The sequence below is a fragment of the Eretmochelys imbricata genome, chromosome 24, assembly GCF_965152235.1.
Source record: "Eretmochelys imbricata isolate rEreImb1 chromosome 24, rEreImb1.hap1, whole genome shotgun sequence".
In the NCBI taxonomy this organism is placed as follows: Eukaryota; Metazoa; Chordata; order Testudines; family Cheloniidae; genus Eretmochelys; species Eretmochelys imbricata.
The window spans coordinates 16,474,854-16,497,590 of record NC_135595.1 but is presented as its reverse complement, the minus strand read 5'-3'; the positions used below and the strand labels follow the sequence as shown (position 1 = coordinate 16,497,590).

At 59.4% G+C, this 22,737-nt stretch overlaps 1 protein-coding gene across 1 annotated transcript; it reads left to right on the top strand.

Annotated features, from left to right (window-relative positions):
- Positions 1-1,944: 1,944 nt before the first annotated feature.
- On the top strand, positions 1,945-21,069 carry ATP4A (ATPase H+/K+ transporting subunit alpha). The gene is made up of 23 exons (XM_077841713.1): positions 1,945-1,956; positions 4,287-4,424; positions 5,057-5,116; positions 5,954-6,157; positions 6,567-6,680; positions 6,969-7,103; positions 7,403-7,520; positions 8,109-8,377; positions 10,587-10,785; positions 11,100-11,209; positions 11,717-11,851; positions 12,137-12,329; positions 12,686-12,861; positions 13,065-13,201; positions 13,815-13,965; positions 14,252-14,420; positions 14,657-14,811; positions 15,077-15,200; positions 15,641-15,786; positions 16,269-16,402; positions 16,932-17,033; positions 18,414-18,505; positions 21,041-21,069. Exons 1-23 carry the CDS (start codon positions 1,945-1,947, stop codon positions 21,067-21,069), a joined length of 3,102 nt encoding a protein of 1,033 aa, XP_077697839.1.
- Positions 21,070-22,737: the final 1,668 nt, after the last annotated feature.

The following is a 22,737-nucleotide window of genomic DNA, read 5'->3' as shown; positions in this document are numbered from 1 at the left end:
TTTCCCCGTTTGGCCAACACAGGAGTTGTTTTACTACCTTTTCTCTGCAGCATGAGTCAGGCCCTGCAGCGGAAGGGCTGAGACAAACCATCGCACCATCCCTGAAGCTGGCCGGACCCAGGGCCAGCAAAATGCCCCGTCTGCCCAACTCAGCACCAGCACGACGCCCGCTCAGGAGGGCGCCACGGAGAGCTGCGTCCCTTGAGGCTCCTGAGCCAGCTCCGGCCGGCCCCACAAGCTGCCCAGCTGTAGACGACAACCCGAAGGAAGTGGAATGGAAACACCCACCTTGTTTGTGCTTGTGAGCTGCCCAAGGGAGAGAGAGACCTGTAGGTATATATAGCACAGACTGGTCCCGGCACTCACTGTGCCAGGCACTCTCCAGACACAGCCAGAGACAGGCCCTGCCCCAGCTGGGATCAGGGCTCCGTTGTGCCAGGCGCTGCTCAGACACAGCCAGAGACAGGCCCTGCCCCAGCTGGGATCAGGGTCCCGTCATGCCGGGCGCTGCCCAGACACAGAGCGAGAGACAGTCCCTGCCCAGGTCACTCTGTAACTAGACACAGGCAGGATTCTTCTTCCCACTTTACAGGTGGGGAAACCGAGGCACGGAGCTCTGCAGTGACTTGTCCAAGGTCACCCAGCGAGGCTACGACAGTCCTGGGCATTGAACCTGAATGTTTATCCCCCCACCTTAACCACTAGGCCACTTTGCCTCTGGAGGCACATTCTGCAGAGGTGCTGGAACTCGGGGTGCTGATGCTGCACCCGCTGGCTTGAAGTGGTTTCCATCAGATACAGGGTTTGCCGTTTGGTTCAATGGCTCTCAGCCCCCCCCCGTCCCCCCGTCGCCCGTACAGATTGCTCCAGCATCCCCTGATATTCTCTGCAGCAGAATCAAATGCTTGTCCCTAAGGTCAGCGGCCCAGAGAAAACTGACAAGTCACGTCACGTGCCAGCCGCTCCGCTGAACACCGAGCCGGATCCTCCACTGCGGAAACCAGGAGGAACCCAGTGCTGCCCGTGACCCCAGCTGGGATCTGGGCCCCTGATCTCTCGTCACCTGTTCATGATCTGAACTTGACTATGATTTTTAAAATCTCTTGACTCTTATTTATTCCCAGAACAAGGCCACTTCCCCCCACTTTCTGTGCTCCACGGAGTGTAGAAAGACTTCTGGCTCCTAGCCCCACCCTGCTCTAACCACTAGACCCCACTTCCCTCCCAGAGCTGGGAATAGAACTCAGGAGTCCTGGCTCCCAGCCCCACCCTGCTCTAACCACTAGATCCCACTCTCCTCCCAGAGCCAGGGGTAGAACCCAGGAGTCCTGGCTTCTAGCCCCACCCTGCTCTAACTACTAGACCCACTCCCCTCCCAGAGCTGAGGAGAGCACCCAGGAGTCCTGGCTCCCAGCCCCGCCCCCTCCCCCAACTACTAGACCCCACTCCCCTCCCAGAGCTGGGAATAGAACTCAGGAGTCCTGGCTTCTAGCCTCCCCCCCCGCTCTAACCACTAGACCCCACTCCCCTCCCAGAGCTGGGGAGAGAACCCAGGAGTCCTGGCTCCCAGCCCCCACAGCTGGAGGGCTGTGTCCCTTTCTCCCAAGCCAGGGGGGTGTCACCTTGCTGGTCCTCACCAGCGCCAGGCGCGTTGGTTCCCCGCGGGGGTCATCCCAAGGTGATCGCAGTGTTTTGTTCTCCACCCGCCAAGGTTATCGGCTCCTGGGCTGTGACTTCAAGGCTCACGCACGAGGGGGGCCCAGCCATGGCACCGCAGCGTCCGCAGTGGGTGGGGAAGGTCCCCCGGGACAGCATAAAAGGCTCCCTGCCGGACCCGGGTGCTTGCCCGGGCTGAACTGCCAGCACTAGCTGTGCAGCCGTCCCTCTGCCAGCGCGGCCACCGTCCCCAGAGTGTCCCACCTGCTGGGCGCCCAGAGAGCCAGGATGGGGAAAGCGGTAAGGGCCGGGCTCTGATTCTCTGCAGTGGGAAGGGGCCAGATGCCAGGGTGCTGGGTCTCCTTGTGGACAGCTCGGTAAATCGAGAGTGTGTACGGGGCTAGATAGATAGGTGGATAGAGAGGGTATATGGGGATGGATGGATGGATGGATAGATAGAGGGGAGTATGTGGGGCTGGATGGATGAATAGTGAGATGACTGTGTATGGGGATGAATGGAAGAAGGGGTCAAATGGGGATGGATGGATAGAGGGGGTATGTGGGGATGGATAGATAGAGGGGATATGTGGGGATGGATATATAGATGGTATGTATGGGGATGGATGGATAGAGGGGGCGAATGGAGATGGAGGGATGGATAGAAGGGGTACATGGGGATGGATGGATAGAAGGTGTGTATGGGGATGGATGGATAGAGGGGGCAAATGGGGATGGATGGATAGAGGGTGTGTATGGGGATGGATGGATAGAGGGGGTACATGGGGATGGATGGATAGAGGGGGCAAATGGGGATGGATGGATAGAGGGTGTGTATGGGGATGGATGGATAGAGGGGGTACATGGGGATGGATGGATAGAGGGGGCAAATGGGGATGGATGGATAGAGGGTGTGTATGGCGATGGATGGATAGAGGGGGCGAATGGAGATGGAGGGATGGATAGAAGGGGTACATGGGGATGGATGGATAGAGGGGGTATGTGGGGATGGATGGATAGAGGGTGTGTATGGGGAAGGATGGATAGAGGGGGTACATGGGGATGGATGGATAGAGGGGGTATGTGGGGATGGATGGATAGAGGGTGTGTATGGGGATGGATGGATAGAGGGGGCGAATGGAGATGGAGGGATGGATAGAAGGGGTACATGGGGATGGATGGACAGAGGGGGTATGTGGGGATGGATGGATAGAGGGTGTGTATGGGGAAGGATGGATGGATAGAGGGTGTGTATGGGGATGGATGGATAGAGGGGGTACATGGGATGGATGGATAGAGGGTGTGTATGGGGCTGGATGGATAGAGGGGGTACGTGGGGATGGATGGATAGAGGGTGTGTATGGGGAAGGATGGATAGAGAGTGTGTATGGGGAAGGATGGATAGAGGGGGTACATGGGGAAGGATGGATAGAGGGGGTACATGGGATGGATGGATAGAGGGTGTGTATGGGGCTGGATGGATAGAGGGGGTACGTGGGGATGGATGGATAGATGGTGTATATGAGGAGGGATGGATAGAGGACTTTGAAATTTTTAATTTCACAGCAAGCACCCATCTGTTTTGTTATTTGACTTTCCAATTGGAGGTGGCCGGGGGTGTAATCGAGTCAGATAAATGGCGCCTCCTGGGGGCCGCACAAGGAACAATTGGCCCAGCTGTGAGACTCCCACATGGCTGGACATTTCGCAGCCAGAGGACTCCACGGCCTCCTGGCACTCAGGGCTGGCCCCAATGCCCCAGGGCGGCGCTAGGGGACGCTGTGCTAGGCGACCCAGGCGCAATAGGGGGGCACTCTCCCTTCTGCACCAGCCTTTTGATGGCTTAGAGAACCGCTGTCAATGAGAGAATGAGGTGAACCGCGCCACCCCTCGCGTCTGGGCACACGCTACGAGCCCCAGCAAACCACTTGGATGCAGTGCTGAGGAGGAACAAAGGGATGTGAAGTCATCTGAACCAGTGCTACAGGACCCAGGAGTCCTGGCTCCCAGCCCCCTCGCTCTAACCACCAGACCCCACTCCCCTCCCAGAGCCAGGCGTAGAACCCAGGAGTCCTGGCTCCCAGCCCCCCCCTGCTCTAACCACCAGACCCCACTCCCCTCCCAGAGCCAGGGAGAGACCCCCAGGAGTCCTGGCTCCCATACCTCCCCGCTCTAACCACCAGACCCCACTCCCCTCCCAGAGCCAGGGAGAGAACCCAGGAGTCCTGGCTCCCAGCCCCCTCCCCGCTCTAACCACCAGACCCCACTCCCTTCACAGAGCCAGGGAGAGAACCCAGGAGTCCTGGCTCCCAGCCCCCGCCCCCCCCTCCCCCCGCTCTAATCACCAGACCCCACTCCCTTCACAGAGCCAGGGAGAGACCCCAGGAGTCCTGGCTCCCAGCCCCCCCCCAACCACCAGACCCCACTCCCTTCACAGAGCCAGTCGTAGACCCCAGGGGCTGCTGAGCTGAATACCCAGGCATCGAGATGCCTTATCGCCTACCAGCAGCAGTAGTAGGGCTGTTATCTTGCACAGAGACCCAACTGGGTCCCTTCAGCGCCGCCCTCTACTTGTCAAGCTCAGGGAGCAACTCCCCCAAAGGCCGACAGCAGCAGGGCTGTTCTCTCCACAGGACCAATACGAGATGTACTCGGTGGAGATGGAGAAGCAGGGCGATGGTGCCGTGGACGTGAAGATCAAGAAGAAGAAGACGAACAAGGCGGCGAAGAAGAAGGAGAAGCTGGAGAGCATGAAGAAAGAGATGGACGTGGTGAGTAGGGGCAGCCAGACTGGGGGCAGCCACAAGACTCGAACATGGGCCTCGCACAAAGCTCTGTTGCTCAAGCCGCTGGCAGTAGTAGTAGAACTGTTAGCTTCTGTCTGGAGCTAGAGGCAGCTGTAGACAACCCCCCATCTCAGAGCAATAGGCTCAGGCTCTCGGCAGACTCAAGTGGCATCACTGTGTCTGTCACACCTGGGGCAGCTCCCCCCTCTCCCAGCAACGGGCTCAGGCTCTCTGCAGACTCAGGCGGCGTCGCTGTGTCTGTCACACCTGGGGCAGCTCCCCCCTCTCCCAGCGATGGGCTCAGGCTCTCGGCAGACTCAGGCGGCGTCGCTGTGTCAGTCACACCCAGGGCAGCTCCCCCCTCTCCCAGCGACGGGCTCAGGCTCTCGGCAGACCCAGGCAGCGTCACTGTGTCTGTCACACCCAGGGCAGCTCCCCCCTCTCCCAGCGACGGGCTCAGGCTCTCGGCAGACCCAGGCAGCGTCGCTGTGTCTGTCACACCTGGGGCAGCTCCCCCCTCTCCCAGCGACGGGCTCAGGCTCTCGGCAGACCCAGGCAGCGTCAGTCATGCTTGGGGCAGCCCATTCACCCACTCTGGGCTCCCTTCTCTCCTCCAGGATGATCATCAGCTCTCAGTGGAAGACCTGGAGCTGAAGTACCAAACCAACGTGAACAAGGTAAGGGCCCCCAAGATGGAGGCCAGGTAGGTCTGTGCCTCTCAAGCCAGCCCTGGGTGCCATTTACTTCAGACGCCTTGCTCCAGTACAGCCCAGGGGCTAGAGTACAGCACACCTTCTCTGGCTGTGCCCCCCCCCCCGAAGGTGACCGTGCCCTCTACAGGGTAGCCCATCCCCACCGGGCTTTGAGAGCCACTGCTTTTTGGGCTGGGGGCTCCTTCTTCAATCCCCCGTGTATTCAGACAGACTGTGATTTGTCCCCAGGGCTGTGAGCTTCCTCTAAGCAGTGCCCCAGCCAGGTTTAGAAGGTATCTCCAGAGCTATGAGCTTCCTGAGGGCAGTGCCCCAGTTGGGGTGAGAGGGACACCAGACAGTGGGAGGAAGACTGCCATAAATAGTGCTGTTTTCAGCCCTTGCTGAGCAATCAGCTCAGGCTCTCTGCAAACTCAGACAGGCATCGGGCACATTTCAGAGCTTTGCTCCCCCACCACAAGAGCTAGAACCTGGCTTAATTTTTTTTAATGAAAGCTGAGATCCTGCAGCATTCTGCTGACTCCTGGAGCTGGGGCCTTGGCTCTCCGCCCGGCCCTGGGTGCATGTTGATCTCTGGAGAGGAAATTGAGAAAAGGTGGAGAAGCTACAGACAGGAAAGTGGGTGGACAAAGGTGGTTCTGGAGATCCTAGAAACTCTCATAGCCCCACACCTTTATTGAAGCCCCACCCCCACCTAATAGCCCCGCCCCTGTGAAGTAGCTCCACCCCATTTTATAGCCACGCCCCCACATAGCATAGGAGTAGCTCCAGCTAACATGGGACACTCTCTCTATCTGCATCCAGGGCATGAACAGCACAGTGGCAGGAGAGATCCTGCTCCGGGATGGCCCCAACGAGCTCAAACCCCCCAAGGGGACTCCTGAATATGTCAAATTCGCCCGCCAGCTGGCCGGGGGGCTGCAGTGCCTGATGTGGGTGGCTGCTGCCATCTGCCTCATAGCCTTTGGCATCCAGTGCGGCCAAGGAGACCTGACCAGCGCAGATAACGTGGGTACTCCATGGTGTGGGGGAGGGGTCAGAACACCTGGGTTCCATCCCTGGCTCTGGGAGGGGAGTGGGATCTAGTGAGTTAGAGCTCGGGGGAGGGGTCAGGACACCTGGGTTCCATCCCTGGCTCCGGGAGGGCAGTGGAGTCTAGTGGGTTAGACTGGGGGGGCTGGGAGCCAGGACTCCTGGGTTCTATCCCTGAGTCTAGGAAGGGAGTGGGGTCCAGTGGTTAGAGCGGGGGTGGGGGGAGGAGCTGGGAGCCAGGACTCCTGGGTTCTCTCCCCAGCTCTGGGAGGGGAGCGGGTTGTCCCAGGCTCTCTGCAGACTCAGGCAGCTTGGCAAAGCAGGGGGCACTGCTGGGCCAGGGGATGAGTAATAACCTTTCTCCCTGTGCCCTCCCCCTGGGCAGCTGTACCTGGCTATTGCGCTCATCGCTGTGGTGGTCGTGACTGGCTGCTTTGGCTACTACCAGGAGTTCAAGAGCACCAATATCATCGCCAGCTTCAAGAATCTTGTGCCACAGGTAAGCAGTAGGGCTGGGAGAGGAATCCAGGCCATTCATACCCCAGTCATTGCACTGGGGGTGGGGGTCTAGTGGTTAGAGCGGGGGGACTGGGAGCCAGGACTCCTGGGTTCTATCCCTAGCTCTGAGAGGGGACTGCTTAAAGCAGAGCCATACCTATGTGCTGCTGTTCCCCAGCTGCCCCACCCCAGAGGTGGCTGCATCTCAGCGCTGGGCGAGCCTTCACCGTGCAACGTCCCCGTGTGGCTGGAGCTCTAAGGTTAACGTTGACTCTTCTCGCTCTCCTAGCAAGCCACGGTGATTCGGGACGGGGACAAATTCCAGATCAACGCCAACCAGCTGGTGGTGGGTGACCTGGTGGAGATCAAGGGCGGGGACAGGGTCCCGGCCGACATCCGGATCATCTCAGCACAGGGCTGCAAGGTGCGGCGGGGGGGGGGGGGGGGTTCTGCCTTAGATGGGCATGGGGGTGGGGGAACATGGGGTACGTTCTGTGTGTGTGTGTGTGTGTTTTTCTGCCTCCTGCTGGACGGTTCCTATCCATCTGCCCAGCTGATCACTTGGGCACCCATTGATCTTCCCCCACACTCCTGGGCCTGCTCCCTCACCCCTCCACCCCACCCCACCCCACCCCACAGCCTGCCATCCACGCCAGAGGCCTCCAAGCTGGGGCAAAGGGGGGGATTCAGGGTGGCACTGACCCACTGGGCTCTCTCTTGCAGGTGGATAACTCATCTCTGACAGGGGAGTCCGAGCCCCAGACCAGAGCCCCCGAGTGCACCCACGAGAGTCCCCTGGAGACCAGGAACATCGCCTTCTTCTCCACCATGTGCCTGGAAGGTGCCAGCAGGGAAGGGTCCCATTGGCACGTGAAGGGGAGACCCAGCTGGGGGCGCTCTCCCCCTAGCAGTCAGGGCTGGCCCCAATGCCCCAGCATGGCACTAGGGGGCGCTGTGCTGCAGGGAGCGGGGCAGGGGGCTCTCCCCGGCAGTCAGGGCTGGCCCCGTTCGTGGGTGGAGTGTGGGATGGCTCAGTGGCAGGCGCTGTCTCTAAATTCCCTCCTGTGGTTTCAACTGGATACAAGATTCTCCTTCACATCCTGTCCTAAATCACTGTGCCGTATTCCTGTGAGGTTGTTCCCCTGCTGCCCCGCCCCAGAGGTGGCTGCATCTCGGTGCCAAGCGAGCCCTCCCTGGGCACTGTTCCGTGCAGCTGTTCCCCAGCTGCCCCGCCCCAGAGATGGCTGCATCTCAGTGCCAAGCGAGCCCTCCCTGGGCACTGTTATGTGCAGCTGTTCCCCAGCTGCCCCGCCCCAGAGATGGCTGCATCTCAGTGCCAAGCGAGCCCTCCCTGGGCACTGTTATGTGCAGCTGTTCCCCAGCTGCCCCACCCCAGAGGTGGCTGCATCTCAGCGGATCCCTCCCGCAGGCACCGCCACCGGCATCATCGTTAACACCGGAGACCGCACCATCATCGGGCGCATCGCCAGCCTGGCCTCGGGCGTGGAGAACGAGAAGACACCCATCGCCATCGAAATCGAGCACTTTGTGGATATCATCGCCGGCCTGGCCATCTTCTTCGGGGGAACCTTCTTCATCGTCGCCATGGTGATCGGCTACCCATTCCTCAAGGCCATGGTCTTCTTCATGGCTATCGTGGTGGCCTACGTGCCTGAGGGGCTGCTGGCCACCGTCACGGTAAGTCCCCCTTGACCAGCCCTTGCAGGGTCCTGACTCCGAGCTGGTCTCACAAGGGATCCAGTCCAGGTTTTGTGCCAGCTTCACCCTGACTTTAATCCAGTCTGGGTTTTCTTTCAGGTTCATCTTGACTCCAATCCAGTCTCACACTAGATCCGGTCCAGGTTTTATACATAGTTTGCCTCCGATCTTGCTTTGTGCAGGTGCCGGTCGATGTTTTACGTTGTTTTCACACTAATGCCAATCCGGCCTCACACCAAATCCAGACCAGATTTAATGCAGTGGTTAGGCTGACCTTGAGCCAGTTTTGTGCTAAATCCAGCCCAGGTTTTGTGCAGCATTTAGGCTGATTCCGATCCAGTCTCAGCGTGGATTCAGTCTAGGTCTTCAGCCTCATTCTGGATCCGGTTCAGGTTTTGTGGTGTTTAGACTGACTCTGATCTGGTGTAACACTGGATTCTGTGTTATATACAATACTTAGACTGACTCTCATCCAGTTTTATAGTGAATCCAGTCCAGATTTTATAAATAGTTTGAGTCCAAGATCATTTCATATTGGTCCAATAATGGATCCAGATTCAGATTCTTTGAGACAGTATTCAGGGACCGGTCTCACATCAGATCCAGTCCTGATTTTGCAGTATTTGGACCAACTCCTAATCCAGTTCCACACTAGATCCAGTCTAGATCAGCGTTTCTCAAATGTGGCCACCAGGGGCTTTTCTTGCGACTGGGGGGGCTCAGAGCAGTGCCTCTCCCCCAGGGCCACCAGAAGGGGTTGGTCCCTTCCCCCCTCTGGAGCCACAAATGCCAGAGAAGCAGGCGGCCAGTTAGGCCCCACCTTCCTGGGGGTGGTGAGTCTCGGGCTTCAGCCCTGGGGCAGCAGGGGGCAGGCTCCAGTCGTGCGACTTCGGGCTCGGGCTCCGGCCGTGTACCCAGCCATGCAGTAGCAGGCTGCAGTGCTGGGCTCCGGCCCACAGCCACAGGGCTTCGGGGTCTGGCCCTGGACCCTGGGCTCACTGCCCCCCCACTGCCCCTGGCCCACCATCCTTCCCCCGATTACCCCTGGCCCCCACTCCCTCCCTGATCCACCATCCTCCCCCCCCATTACCCCTGGCCCCCACTATCTCCCTGGCCCACCATCCTCCCCCCCCATTATCCCGGCCCCCACTATCTCCCTGGCCCACCATCCTCCCACCCATTACCCCTGGCCCCCACTCCCTCCCTGACCCACAATCCTCCCCACAATTACCCCTAGCCCCCACTCCCTCCCTGACCCACAATCCTCCCCACCATTACGCCCAGCCCCCACTCTCTCCCTGGCCCACCATCCTCCCCCCACTGCCCCCTGGCTCCCTTCCCACCTCCCCATCCAGGGCTTAATTTGTCCCCTGGCTTGCCAGGGCTGAGTAAGCCTTCTGTGAAAATTGATATTTGTACGGTTGTTAATATCACCATTCACAGCCTCCCAGCTAGCTAGCAAGTCTACCATGAAAAGTGATATTAACAAACATACAAATATCACTTTTCACAGCAGCCGACTTCCTTAGCTAACAAGTCTTTTTTGAAAAGGCAACCAAAACCACAAGAAACAACAACAAAAGACAAGAATGGGCAAAGCACCTTATTTGTGTTTCTAGTCTGCTTAGGTCCCGTGAAGAATAGAGAACTGGACATTATTATTGAGTCTGCAAAAAAATCCTACATAAATAAATGACAATGATTTGGACATGTCTATGTGCATATTTAGTCGTTTTTCCTCAAGTTAATTAAGTATTTTAAGAAAAAAATTGTCAGTGCGGCCACCAGCAAGAATTTCTTGTGAGAAGCCCAGTCTAGACTGGGTGCAGCATTCGATCGGGATTTACCCCATTCCATTCCAGGTTTCAGGCTGTGTTTAGATGGTCTCCAATCCAATTTGAGTTTTCTACAGTGCTCACATGAGCTCAGATCTAGTCTCTCATTGCATCTAGTATAGATTTTGCATAATGATGTTTACACTAACTCTGATTCTAGTCTCAAATTGAATCCAGTCCAGATTGCGTGCCATGTTTAGACTGACTCTGATCCAGTTTTATACCAGATTCAACCCAGATTTTGTGAAGCATTCCTACTGACTGAGTGATCTGGTCTCACATCTGATATACTTTGCTGTTTATGCTGACTCTGATCTTTCTTCCTTTCCCTCCCTCCCTTCCTCCCCTGGCAGGTCTGTCTCTCACTCACAGCCAAGCGTCTGGCTCGAAAGAACTGCGTGGTGAAGAATCTAGAGGCGGTGGAAACTCTGGGCTCCACCTCTGTCATCTGCTCCGACAAAACGGGTACCCTGACCCAGAACCGCATGACTGTCTCCCATCTCTGGTTCGACAACCAGATTCACACGGCTGACACCACAGAGGACCAGTCAGGTATGGGACACTGTTCAACCAGCTGCTGCCATCCCGAGGTGGCTGCATCCCAGCGCCGGGCAAGCTGTCCCAGTCCGGTGTTATGTGCAGTGGTTCCCCAGCTGTCCCGCCCCAGAGGTGGCTGCATCTTGGCACCAGGCAGGCTTTTCCCATGCAGTATTATGTGTGGCTGTTCCCCAGCTGCCCCGCCCCAGAGGTGACTGCATCTCAGCACCCGGCAAGTCGTCCCTGCTTCTCTGGTGCTTTGGGACATTTCAGGTCGGAAGCGGGACAGGGAACTCCTCGGCTGTTATATCAATCTCTCTCTCCTTCAGGGCAGAGCTTCGATCAGTCATCGGAGACATGGAGAGCTCTGTGCAAGATTGTGTCTCTCTGCAATCGAGCCTTCTTCAAATCAGGCCAGGATAACATGCCGGTGCCCAAGGTACGGCCCAGTATGCAGGAGAGACGAGACTGGCAATATAGACAGCTTGACCACCTATCATTTAATGGGGACTTAGATCTGACATACAAAATGGGTTCAGCAGGGGGCGCTCTCCCCTGGCGGGCGCTGTGCTGCAGGGAGCAGAGTGAGGAGGGGGTGCAGCAGGGGGCGCTCTCATGCTGGTCATGAAAAGATCTCATGACTCTAGTCTCAGAAATCAGGCAGTTTCTCTCTTGCTGCTCCAGCTCAGGATAATTCCACTGTGCCTCCGACCTGAGCGTTCATTTAGATGTGGCATTATTTTCCCTGCCATAACTGTGCAGCGGTGTCGCTGTGCGGCTGTTCCCCAGCTGCCCCGCTCCAGAGGCGGCTGCAGCTGAGCGCTGGGAGAGTCATCCCCATGTGCTGTTATGTGCAGCTGTTTCCCAGCTGCCCCACCCCAGAGGTGGCTGCATCTCAGCACTGCTTGGGAGTCCAGATTCCACTCACCTGTTCTCCCTTCTCCAGAGGATCGTGATTGGAGACGCCTCAGAGACGGCGCTGTTGAAGTTCTCCGAGATCACGCTGGGGAACGTCATGGAGTACCGGGAGCGCTATAAGAAAGCCTGTGAAATCCCCTTCAACTCCACCAACAAATTCCAGGTCAGCAGGCGTTTGCGTCCTGGTCCTGCTAGGCTCCAGTTAGGAGGATAAGAACCTTCTACTGCTACCAGCGGATGTAGTGACTCCAGGAGAGGGAGACAGAACCCAGGTGTCCTGACTCCAAGCCCCCTGCTCAAACCACTAGGCCCCACTCCCCTCCCAGAGCTGGAGCTAGAACCCAGGAGTCCTGACTCCCAGTACCCCTGCTCTAACCACTAGGCCCCACCCCCCTCCCAGAGCTAAGGATAGAACCCAGGAGTCCTGATCCTCCTGCTCTCCGCACAGCTGTCCATCCATGAGTTGGAGGACCCCCGGGACCCCCGGTACCTGCTGGTGATGAAGGGGGCCCCGGAGCGGATCCTGGAGCGCTGCGCCACCATCATGATCAAGGGGCAGGAACTGCCCCTGGACGAGCAGTGGAAGGAGGCATTCCAGACGGCGTACATGGACCTGGGGGGGCTGGGAGAGCGTGTGCTGGGTAAGGGGGCATGGATGGGGGCTGGGGGAGGGTGTGAGGGGTAAGGAGGCATGGATGGGGGCTGGGGGTGGGCATGCTGGGTAAGGGTGGGGGACATGGATGCGGGGGGGGGGGCTTAGGGAGCGGGAGGTGCCCGGGTGTGGGGCACGTGGGACTGAGGTGGGGGGCTCTGTGCGTGGGACTCATGGGGCCAAGGCTGGAGGCCCCCCAAGGTGTGGAGGGCAGGTGGGCGGATCAGGGGGGGGAATTCCCAGTCCTAAGGGGGATGGAGGATCCCCGGGCATGGGGCACGTGGGACTGCGGTGCTGGGGGGGGAACCCCAGTGCCCCACCCCTCACTGGCCCTGTTCCCTGCAGGGTTCTGCCACCTGTACCTGGACCCAGGGCAGTTCCCACGCGGCTTCTCCTTCGACACAGAGGAGATGAACTTCCCCACCAGTGGGCTCTGCTTTGCCGGCCTCATCTCCATGATCGACCCGCCCCGCGCCACCGTGCCCGACGCCGTCATGAAGTGCCGTACTGCCGGAATCCGGGTACTGCGCCACTGCCCCGGGGAAGCTCACAGCTTCAGAGTCCCCTCCCCCACCCTGGCTGGGGCACTGCCCCAGGGAAGCTCACAGCTCCAGAGTCCCCTCCCCCACCCCTGCTGGGACACTGTCCTGGGGAAGCTCACAGCTCCAGAGTCCCCTCCCTGAAGCTGCCACCTGGAGCGCTGACGCCCTTCCCTCACCCCCAGGTTATCATGGTGACTGGAGATCACCCCATCACGGCCAAGGCGATTGCGGCCAGCGTGGGCATCATCTCGGAGGGCAGTGAGACAGTGGAGGACATCGCCGCCAGGATGCGCATCCCCGTGGAGCAGGTCAACAAGTGGTGAGATCCCTGCCCAGAGCTGGGAGAGAACCCAGGAGTCCTGGCTCCCAGCCCGCCCTGCTCTAACCCCTAGACCCCACTCCCCTCCCAGAGCCAGGGATAGGACCCAGGAATCCTGCATGGTGGCTCAGCAGAGGGCATTGTGTGGGGTTTCTCAGCAAGGGGCTCTGTGCTGCAGGGGATGCTGTGTGGGTGGCATAGGCACTGACTCCGTGGGTGCTCTGGGGCTGGAGAACCCACAGGGAAAAATTGGTGGGTGCTCTGCAGCTCCCCATCCCCCCGCCCCAGCTCACCTCCGCCTCCTCCCCTGAGCGCGCCGTTGCATCCTGCTTCTGCCCCGGCTCCCAGGGCTTGCACCGTGCTGGGAGAGAGGAGGGGGAAAGTGGCGCAAACAGGGAAGGAGGCGGGGCCGGGGCATGGATTTGGGGAGAGGTCCAATAGAGGCATGGAGGGGGCTGAGTTGGGGTGGGGACTTTGGGGAAGGCGTTGGAATGGGGGCGGGGCCGGGGGCGGAGGGGGTGCGAGTACCCACCGGCTCCGAGAAAAGTTGGCACCTCCCCAGGGGTCACTGTGTGGGGTGGCTCAGCAGTGGGGGCTCTCTCTCCCTCCCCAGGGAGGCCCGGGCCTGCGTGGTGAATGGGGGGCAGCTGAAGGACATGGAAACCGAGGAGCTGGTTGAGATCCTGAAGATGCACCCCGAGATGGTCTTCGCCCGGACCTCCCCCCAGCAGAAACTGATCATTGTAGAGAGCTGTCAGAAACTGGTGAGGCACCCAGGAGCTAACCCACCCGCTCCCTCTGCCTATTGCCCTGTGCTCAGTCCTTCGTCTCTGGTTTTCACGGTCCTTCTTTCTTTTTCGCTTTCTTTCATATTCTTTCTTTGCTTTCTCTAGCTTTCACATATTTTCTTTATTGTTCATTTTATTGTGTTTTTATGGCTCTTTCTTTCTTTCTTTCTTTCTTTCTTTCTTTCTTTCACCCTCCCCCAATGTTCTCCCTCCCTTCCGCCGTGTCCCCCACCCCCATGACCTGCCTGTCCCCCCTCCACAGGGTGCCATTGTGGCTGTGACAGGTGACGGGGTGAATGATTCCCCGGCTCTGAAGAAGGCTGATATCGGGGTGGCCATGGGCATCGCTGGCTCTGATGCTGCCAAGAATGCGGCCGACATGATCCTGTTGGATGACAATTTTGCCTCCATTGTCACCGGCGTGGAGCAAGGTGCTCATGGAGCGGGGGGCTTAGACTCCAAATGGGCCAGGCAGCCTGGAGGCCAGCAGGGGGCGCTCTCCCCAGGGTGTGGGGGGCACTGACAATGCAGCTGGGACCTCAAGAGGGGCTGAGAGCATCTCCCAAGCAATTGGGAGCTCTCCCCAGGACAGGTTCGGAGGGTACCGGGGGGAGGTTCGGATGTCTCCCCGGGAAGGGGGTGCTCTGACGGCTGTGTTCCTGCCCAGGCCGCCTGATTTTTGACAACCTGAAGAAATCCATCGCGTACACCCTGACCAAGAACATCCCGGAGCTGACTCCGTATCTGATCTACATCACGGTCAGCGTCCCCCTGCCCTTGGGCTGCATCACCATCCTCTTCATCGAGCTCTGCACTGACATTGTGAGTACGGGTGCTGGGCCGCAGGCAGCGGGGCGGGGGCTCTCCCCTGGCAGTCAGGGCTGGCCCAATGCCCCAGCATGGAGTTAGGGGGAACTGTGCCTCAGGGAGCAGGGTGGGGGCTCTCCCCTGGCAGTCAGGGCTGGCCCTGATGTCCCAATGCAGTACTAGGGGTGCGCTGTGCTGCAGGCAGCTGGGTGGGGGCACTCTCCCGGACACCTGGGTTCCTCAGCTCAGCCCCGCGAGTCTCTCTCGTTCTCCCCGCTAGTTCCCCTCGGTGTCCCTGGCCTACGAGAAAGCTGAAAGCGACATCATGCACCTGAAGCCCCGAAACCCGCGACGCGACCGTCTGGTGAACGAAGCCCTGGCTGTGTACTCCTACTTCCAGATAGGTGCGTCCCCCGCAGGATGCCTGGGTTCTAGCCCCAGCTCTGGGATGGGAGTGGAGCCTAGTGGGTAGAGCAGGGGGGCCTGGGAGCCGGAGGATCCAGTTTGAACCCTCTGTCCCCCCTTTTTCATAGCTCACCATATATGAACCTCTAGTTCTGGTGGCTTCCCCACATTAATTAACCCTCTTTGAGGGATTGACATTGGGTCAGATTTGGGGGGCAAGGGGTGGCTCTGACATATGGGCAGCGGGGCTGGACTTCAGGGGCGGGGCCAAACAGAGCTCATCCCGCCTCCCCGTTAGAACTCATGGGTGGAGCCACACACAGCTGGCTTTGCCTCCCATCCCACCCTGTTGGGAGCCAGCAGGGGGCAGCACCAAGTCCCCAGGGTGCCGGGGGCATCCCACCCTCATGGCTTTTCCTCCCTCCCCCCACCTGCCCAGGGGCCATCCAGTCCTTTGCCGGCTTCACGGACTACTTCACGGCCATGGCCCAGGAGGGCTGGTTCCCCCTGCTCTGCGTGGGGCTGCGGGCCCAGTGGGAGAATGACCACCTCCAGGACCTGCAGGACAGCTACGGGCAGGAGTGGGTGAGTGATGGACCATCCGAGATAACAGCTGCTGCCAGGAAATGAAGCAGCTAGATCCACTTAGAGGATAACAGCCGTACTGCTGCCGCTGGGGAATGGAGCGACTCCATTAGCCCCACCTAGAGGATAACAGCCGTACTGCTGCTGCCAGTCTACTGGAGAGACCTCTGTTAACTTTAGCTCCTGTGGTGGAGGTCTGGACTGTGAATCTCAGTGTGTGGGGGTCCAACCCCTCGCCCCAGGGCGGGAAGGTTGGAAGCAAGGCCTGGGATACCAGGGTGGTTCCTTCTTGAATGTCAGTGTACGGGCAGGAGACTGGCTGGCTCAAGGGAATGGCACTCAGCGCCTTTCCCCTCTAGGGGGCGCCGTCTCCGATCTGGCCCCAGGGCTGGCTCAGGGGACTGGGGAATGGGGCACGGGGTCCTTCCCCATGTGGATGGTGGTGGAGGCTGACTCTGACTGGTCGCCGTCCCCACCCTCAGACATTTGGGCAGCGCCTGTACCAGGAATACACCTGCTACACCGTCTTCTTCATCAGCATCGAGATGTGTCAGATCTCAGATGTCCTCATCCGCAAGACTCGCCGTCTCTCCGTCTTCCAGCAGGGCTTCTTCAGGTGAGCAGGGAGCCCGCAGGCACTGGGGAGAGAACCCAGGAGTGCAGGCGACCTGTTTTTCTCCATCCATTCCTCAGCTGCCTACCTTCCCCCAGAGTCAGCTGCATCTCAGCGCCCGGCGAACCATCCCCATGTGGTGTCATTGTGCGGCTCTTCCCCCGCTGCCCCGCCCCAGAGGTGGCTGCATCTCAGCGCCGGATGAGCCAGCTCTATGCAGGGTTATGTGCAGATGTTCCCCAGCTGCCCCACCCCAGAATCAGCTGCATTTCACCCACCCCCGTGTGGCGTCACTGTGCAGCTGTTCCCTAGGTGCAGTGCCCCAGAGGTGGCTGCATCTCAGTGCCGAGCAAGTCATTCGCTAGCATCCTCCCAGGTGTAAGACGCTATAAGATGGGGGTTTGGTCTCGGGTGTCCCTGTATCACTGGCGGCTGGGTGGTCCTGCCTATTCAGCTGCACGGAGAGCGTGTCAGCCAGGGGCAGCTCCCATTCGCTGGCCTCACCCGGGCTCACGGTCTGCTTCTGTGGCAGGAATAAAATCCTGGTGATCGCCATCGTGTTCCAGCTCTGCCTGGGCTGCTTCCTGTGCTACTGTCCCGGCATGCCGAACATCTTCAACTTCATGCCCATCCGGTGAGAGCTGGGCTACCCCCTGCTGGTTCAGCCCGGCGCTAGGGGGCGCTGTGCTGCGGGGGACAGGGTGGGGGCTCTCCCCTGGCAGACAGGGCTGGACCCGGTGCCCCAGCGTGGCACTAGGGGGCGCTGTGCTGCGGGGGGCAGGGTGGGGGCTCTCCCCTGGCAGACAGGGCTGGACCCGGTGCCCCAGCGTGGCACTAGGGGGCGCTGTGCTGCGGGGGGCAGGGTGGGGGCTCTCCCCTGGCAGGCAGGGCTGGACCCGGTGCCCCAACGTGGCACTAGGAGGCGCTGTGCTGTGGGGGGCAGGGTGGGGGCTCTCCCCTGGCAGGCAGGGCTGGACCCGGTGCCCCAACGTGGCACTAGGGGGCGCTGTGCTGCGGGGGGCAGGGTGGGGGCTCTCCCCTGGCAGGCAGGGCTGGACCCGGTGCCCCAACGTGGCACTAGGAGGCGCTGTGCTGCGGGGGGCAGGGTGGGGGCTCTCCCCTGGCAGGCAGGGCTGGACCCGGTGCCCCAACGTGGCACTAGGGGGCGCTGTGCTGCGGGGGGCAGGGTGGGGGCTCTCCCCAGGCAGGCAGGGCTGGACCCGGTGCCCCAGCGTGGCACTAGGGGGCGCTGTGCTGCGGGGGGCAGGGTGGAGGCTGTCCCCGGCAGGCAGGGCTGGACCCGGTGCCCCAACGTGGCACTAGGGGGCGCTGTGCTGCGGGGGGCAGGGTGGAGGCTCTCCCCGGCAGGCAGGGCTGGACCCGGTGCCCCAACGTGGCACTAGGAGGCGCTGTGCTGCGGGGGGCAGCGTGGGGGCTCTCCCCAGGCAGGCAGGGCTGGACCCGGTGCCCCAACGTGGCACTAGGGGGCGCTGTGCTGCGGGGGGCAGGGTGGAGGCTGTCCCCGGCAGGCAGGGCTGGACCCGGTGCCCCAGCGTGGCACTAGGAGGCGCTGTGCTGCGGGGGGCAGGGTGGAGGCTCTCCCCGGCAGGCAGGGCTGGACCCGGTGCCCCAGCGTGGCACTAGGGGGCGCTGTGCTGCGGGGGGCAGGGTGGAGGCTGTCCCCGGCAGGCAGGGCTGGACCCGGTGCCCCAACGTGGCACTAGGGGGCGCTGTGCTGCGGGGGGCAGGGTGGGGGCTCTCCCCTGGCAGGCAGGGCTGGACCCGGTGCCCCAACGTGGCACTAGGGGGCGCTGTGCTGCGGGGGGCAGGGTGGGGGCTCTCCCCAGGCAGGCAGGGCTGGCCCCGATGCCCCTGGAGGGCACTGTGCCGCTCCAGAAACCAGCGTTGGTTCTTCAGCCTGGCTTAGCGACCGCTAAGGGCTCAGCGCTGTGGCTGAGCAGGTGCTGCCGTCTCGTTCTCCGTGGCTAAGGTCTCTCTCCTGGCTCCTATCCAGATTCCAGTGGTGGCTGGTGCCGTTGCCTTACGGCATCCTCATCTTCGTCTATGATGAAATCCGAAAGCTCGGAGTCCGCAGGCACCCCGGAAGTGAGTAACCGAGAGATCGCGCGAGCAGCTGTTCCCCAGCTGCCCTGCCCCAGAAGGGGCTGCGGTTCAAGGCCAGGGGAGCCATCCCCATGTGGCGTTATGTGCGGCTGTTCCCCAGCTGCCCTGCCCCAGAAGTGGCTGCATCTCTGCTCCGGGCGAATATAACCTATCAGGGTACAAGTCAGATTAATGAGCTGCTGTGTCTCCCCTATCCTGCAACCCTGGGTGCTTTAATGCCTTGCTGAAGTAGCTCCCAGCTGGGCTGCTCACAACCTAAACGGTGCAAACCACACCGGCATGTCTGTGTGTAACAGCAGCCTGCACGCCACCCCCTGGTTCTCCCCAGCCTGGGTTATACGGCAGGGTGACCCCAACACCCCCCCAGTCTTAGATTCCCCCCCAGAAATGCCTGTCCCACCCTGCCTGGTCCTCTCCTCAACAGTACAAACTCTTTTAAGTTCCAGAGTAACAGCCGTGTTAGTCTGTATTCGCAAAAAGAAAAGGAGTACTTGTGGCACCTTAGAGACTAACCAATTTATTTGAGCATGAGCTTTCGTGAGCTACAGCTCACTTCATCGGATGCATACCGTGGAAACTGCAGCAGACTTTATATTAAATGGCCTAACCTGACGATTACTTTAGATAAGCTATTACCAGCAGGACAGTGGGGTGGGAGGAGGTATTGTTTCATATTCTCTGTGTATATATAAAGCCTGCTGCAGTTTCCACGGTATGCATCCGATGAAGTGAGCTGTAGCTCACGAAAGCTCATGCTCAAATAAATTGGTTAGTCTCTAAGGTGCCACAAGTACTCCTTTTCTTTTAAGTTCATTATTCCTGTAAGACAATGGTTTTCAACCTGTGGGCCGCACACCCCCCCAGGAGTCCGCAGGCTGCGTCTAAGATTTCCAAAGGGGTCCACACTCCATTCAAAATGTTTTTAGGGGTCTTCAAATGGAAAAAAAGTTTGAAAACCCCCTGCTTTAAGGGACCCATGTGCCGGCTTTGCCTCCCGCAGTTATTCGAACCCTTCCGTTTAAACTGGGGGGATTCGCTAATCCAGGAAAACCAGCTGATTCACAAGCCAGAGAGACCGCTTTTAAGTGAGGCCACGTTAAGGAGGCATAAAAATGAGAAATGGCCCCAAGAGACGAGGTTTCCGAAGGCCTAACCGAGCAAATGATAGCAGAATCATTGATTGCAGTGCTGCAGATTCGATCACACGGTGTTTTAATAGCGCGTGCTGCGAAGAACCACAGGAGACCCATGAAAGAGCAATTCGTACCGTGTCGGGGGCTCCCTGCCCTGCAGATTGCTGACCAGCTTTCAGGCCGGGACACCCCCACCTCCGCCGCCCCGAGTCCAGAGCCGATTTCCTGTCTCTCTCCTGGGGCAGAGAGCGCAGGGCAGGGCAAGAGATGGGGTGTCGTGGGGCAGCTGCCCCTTCGTTTTATAGGCCAGTCCCCGCATGTAGGGTGAGCAGACAGCAAGTGTAAAAAATCGGGACGGGGGTGGGGGGTAATAGGTACCTATATAAGAAAAAGCCCCCAAACTGGGGGCTGTCCCTATAAAATCGGGACATCTGGTCACCCTACCCCTAGGGCAAAGCGCTTTCAGTGAGGAGCCAGGCGGCAGCCGGCTGGGGAAGAAAGGAAACTCCATGCTGGCTCTTTGCTAAAAATATAGATTTTTTTTTTTTTTGCACCACCCACTGCCCTGAGAACCAGGTAACGGCCCATCAGCCTTGTTCACAGCAGGCTCAGGTGGCTACTTGCCCTTTGTCACGGAGGAACTGGTTTGGCCGCTCCCCAGATTTCTCTGGAAAACAACCTTTGAGTCAGTAGCTCGGCTTGTGTTTCTAACTGCACCTCCGGGCCATCTGCCACCGTGTTATTGCCCAGCAAATCCTGAGTTTTTCAGTGCTACCGCACGAGGCCTTGTAAAAACTGTCGTGCAGTAGTGTGTGGGTTGAGGCGTATTCTGGCACCGTGCGTCATCCCAGTCTGGCGTCAGGTGCGGCTGGTCGCCAGCTGCCCCACCCCAGAGATGGCTGCATCTCAGCCCTGGGCAAGCTACACCCATGCAGTGTTATATGCAGCTGTTCCCCAGCTGCCCCACCCCAGAGATGGCTGCATCTCAGCCCTGGGCAAGCTACACCCATGCAGTGTTATATGCAGCTGTTCCCCAGCTGCCCCACCCCAGAGATGGCTGCATCTCAGCCCTGGGCAAGCTACGTCCATCCAGTGTTATATGCAGCTGTTCTCCAGCTGCCCCACCCCAGAGGTGGCTGCATCTCAGCCCTGGGCAAGCTACACCCATGCAGCGTGATATGCAGTTGTTCCCCAGCTGCCCCACCCCAGAGGTGGCTGCATCTCAGCCCTGGGCAAGCTACGCCCATGCAGCGTTATATGCAGCTGTTCCCCAGCTGCCCCACCCCAGAGATAGCTGCATCGCTACCCCAGTGACGCTCTCTAACACTGGGATCCTCCACAGCTCCAGCAATCTCACTGTATTATTCATTCTTCTTTTCCACAGGCTGGTGGGACAAAGAACTTTACTACTAAAGGCAAAGCTCTGCCCCACGGCTGCTGCTGCCCCCGGCCTCTTGCAGCATCTCAGGGCTTACACCACCCCCTCAGTGCAGCAAAAGAGATACAGACGCCCACACCGTGTTCCCGGTCCCTGCTTCACCAACCTGGAAACTACTGGAGAATGCAAACCCCTTGGGTCAGGGGCACCAGCCATGGAGGGAACAAGACTGGCCCACTCGCTTCAGTTCATAGCTAGGCCTTGCTGGCTCTTTTTGAGTAGTTGGAAGCAGGACGCCTGGGTTCTACCCCTGGCTCTGGGAGGGGAGTGGGGCCTAGTGGTTAGAGCAGGGCAGCTGGGAGCCAGGACTCCTGGGTTCTATCCCCAGCTGTGGGAGGGAGTGGGGTTGAAGGGCTAGAGTGGGGGTGGGAGGCAGGACTCCTGGCTGTGGGACGGGAGTGGTGTCTAGTGGTTAGAGCAGGGGGGGGGTTAGGAGGCAAGACTCCTGGGTTCTCTCCATATCGCTCAGTTTCCCACTGGTCAGGCACTGCTCATCCTTCCTCTTGCTGGGGTGGGGGAGCTTTAGCAGACGCCCGGTTCCCACGGCAGGCGTGGCTAGGTAGCATTGGCTTTCAGCCAGACTCTCTCTGAAGCGATAGGACACGGGGCCGGACAGACATCAATTCCCAGCTCACCCAGACTTGGGAGACCTCCCTTGCTTGCATCTCACAGACCCAGGACAGGAAAACGCTCCATGAGGGGCTGACAGACGGGCATCCTGCCTCCCTGTGTTCCCAGGGGAGCTGGCCCAGTGGGGTTCCATTGCCCCCCTAAGCGGGATGGCAGCTTGGAAAACAAGCAAGAGGAGGTTGCGGTACAGAGCAGGACTACAGCCCTCCCCCCCACCGCCACTCTGAGCATCTGCCCATCTAGCGCGGTATCCCGTCTGCAGCACCTACCCTGATATCCCGACACCAGCATCTATCACCTATCTAGCCTGAGATCCTGTTCCCTTCGTGCTCCCCCCGATCAGATCCATGGGCCCATCTAGCCCGATATCTGGCCTCCACCCTGGCTCAGACCCCCGGGCCCCACTCCCCCTCACTGATCTGTGCTGGATTCCTCGGCGGAAGGAGCATAGCTCCCACAATGCACCTGGCTGCCCCATGGCAGAGGCCTTAATTCCAGCCTGACACCCAGGTGGGGCTCACCCCTCCCAAAAACTAGGGGCCCCTGTCCACCCAGCTACTACCAGCAGGAAACCCACACACACACACCACTCCAGACACCCCAGCCCTGGGAATCAGCGAGAGCAGGGGCAGGTCAGGCTGCTCCCCGGGGATAAAAATCAACTGTTTATTTTTTAATTATTAACGAAAAATATCCAATAGATCATTTAATTTAATTTAAATGGGATTTTTTTTGATTGACGTCAAATCCAGTTTTCTTTTAACAAACAAACCACTCTGAGATCCCGGCCGCCTCCTCTCACCGCAGCCCAAATAACCCAGCAGGCCACATTTGCTGCCAACGTTGTACAGAAAATTAAGCCACCGAGCGGCCAGAAATCGCCGGCTCAGTGGCCCCTGAGTGTGCTGAAGGGGTAACCCCGCTGTCGACAACAGCTGCCGAGGGAGAACGTTCTTCAGTTCCAGCTGTATTCAGCTCCAAAGTTAGGAACGCGCAGGAGAGCTGAGCGAGCA

Bases quoted from the DNA above. Each gene is read 5' to 3' on its own strand.
- ATP4A (XM_077841713.1), top strand. The intron at 15,787-16,268 runs GTGAGTGATGGA...CCCCACCCTCAG, and splicing joins ACAGCTACGGGCAGGAGTGG to ACATTTGGGCAGCGCCTGTA. The intron at 16,403-16,931 runs GTGAGCAGGGAG...CTTCTGTGGCAG, and splicing joins TTCCAGCAGGGCTTCTTCAG to GAATAAAATCCTGGTGATCG.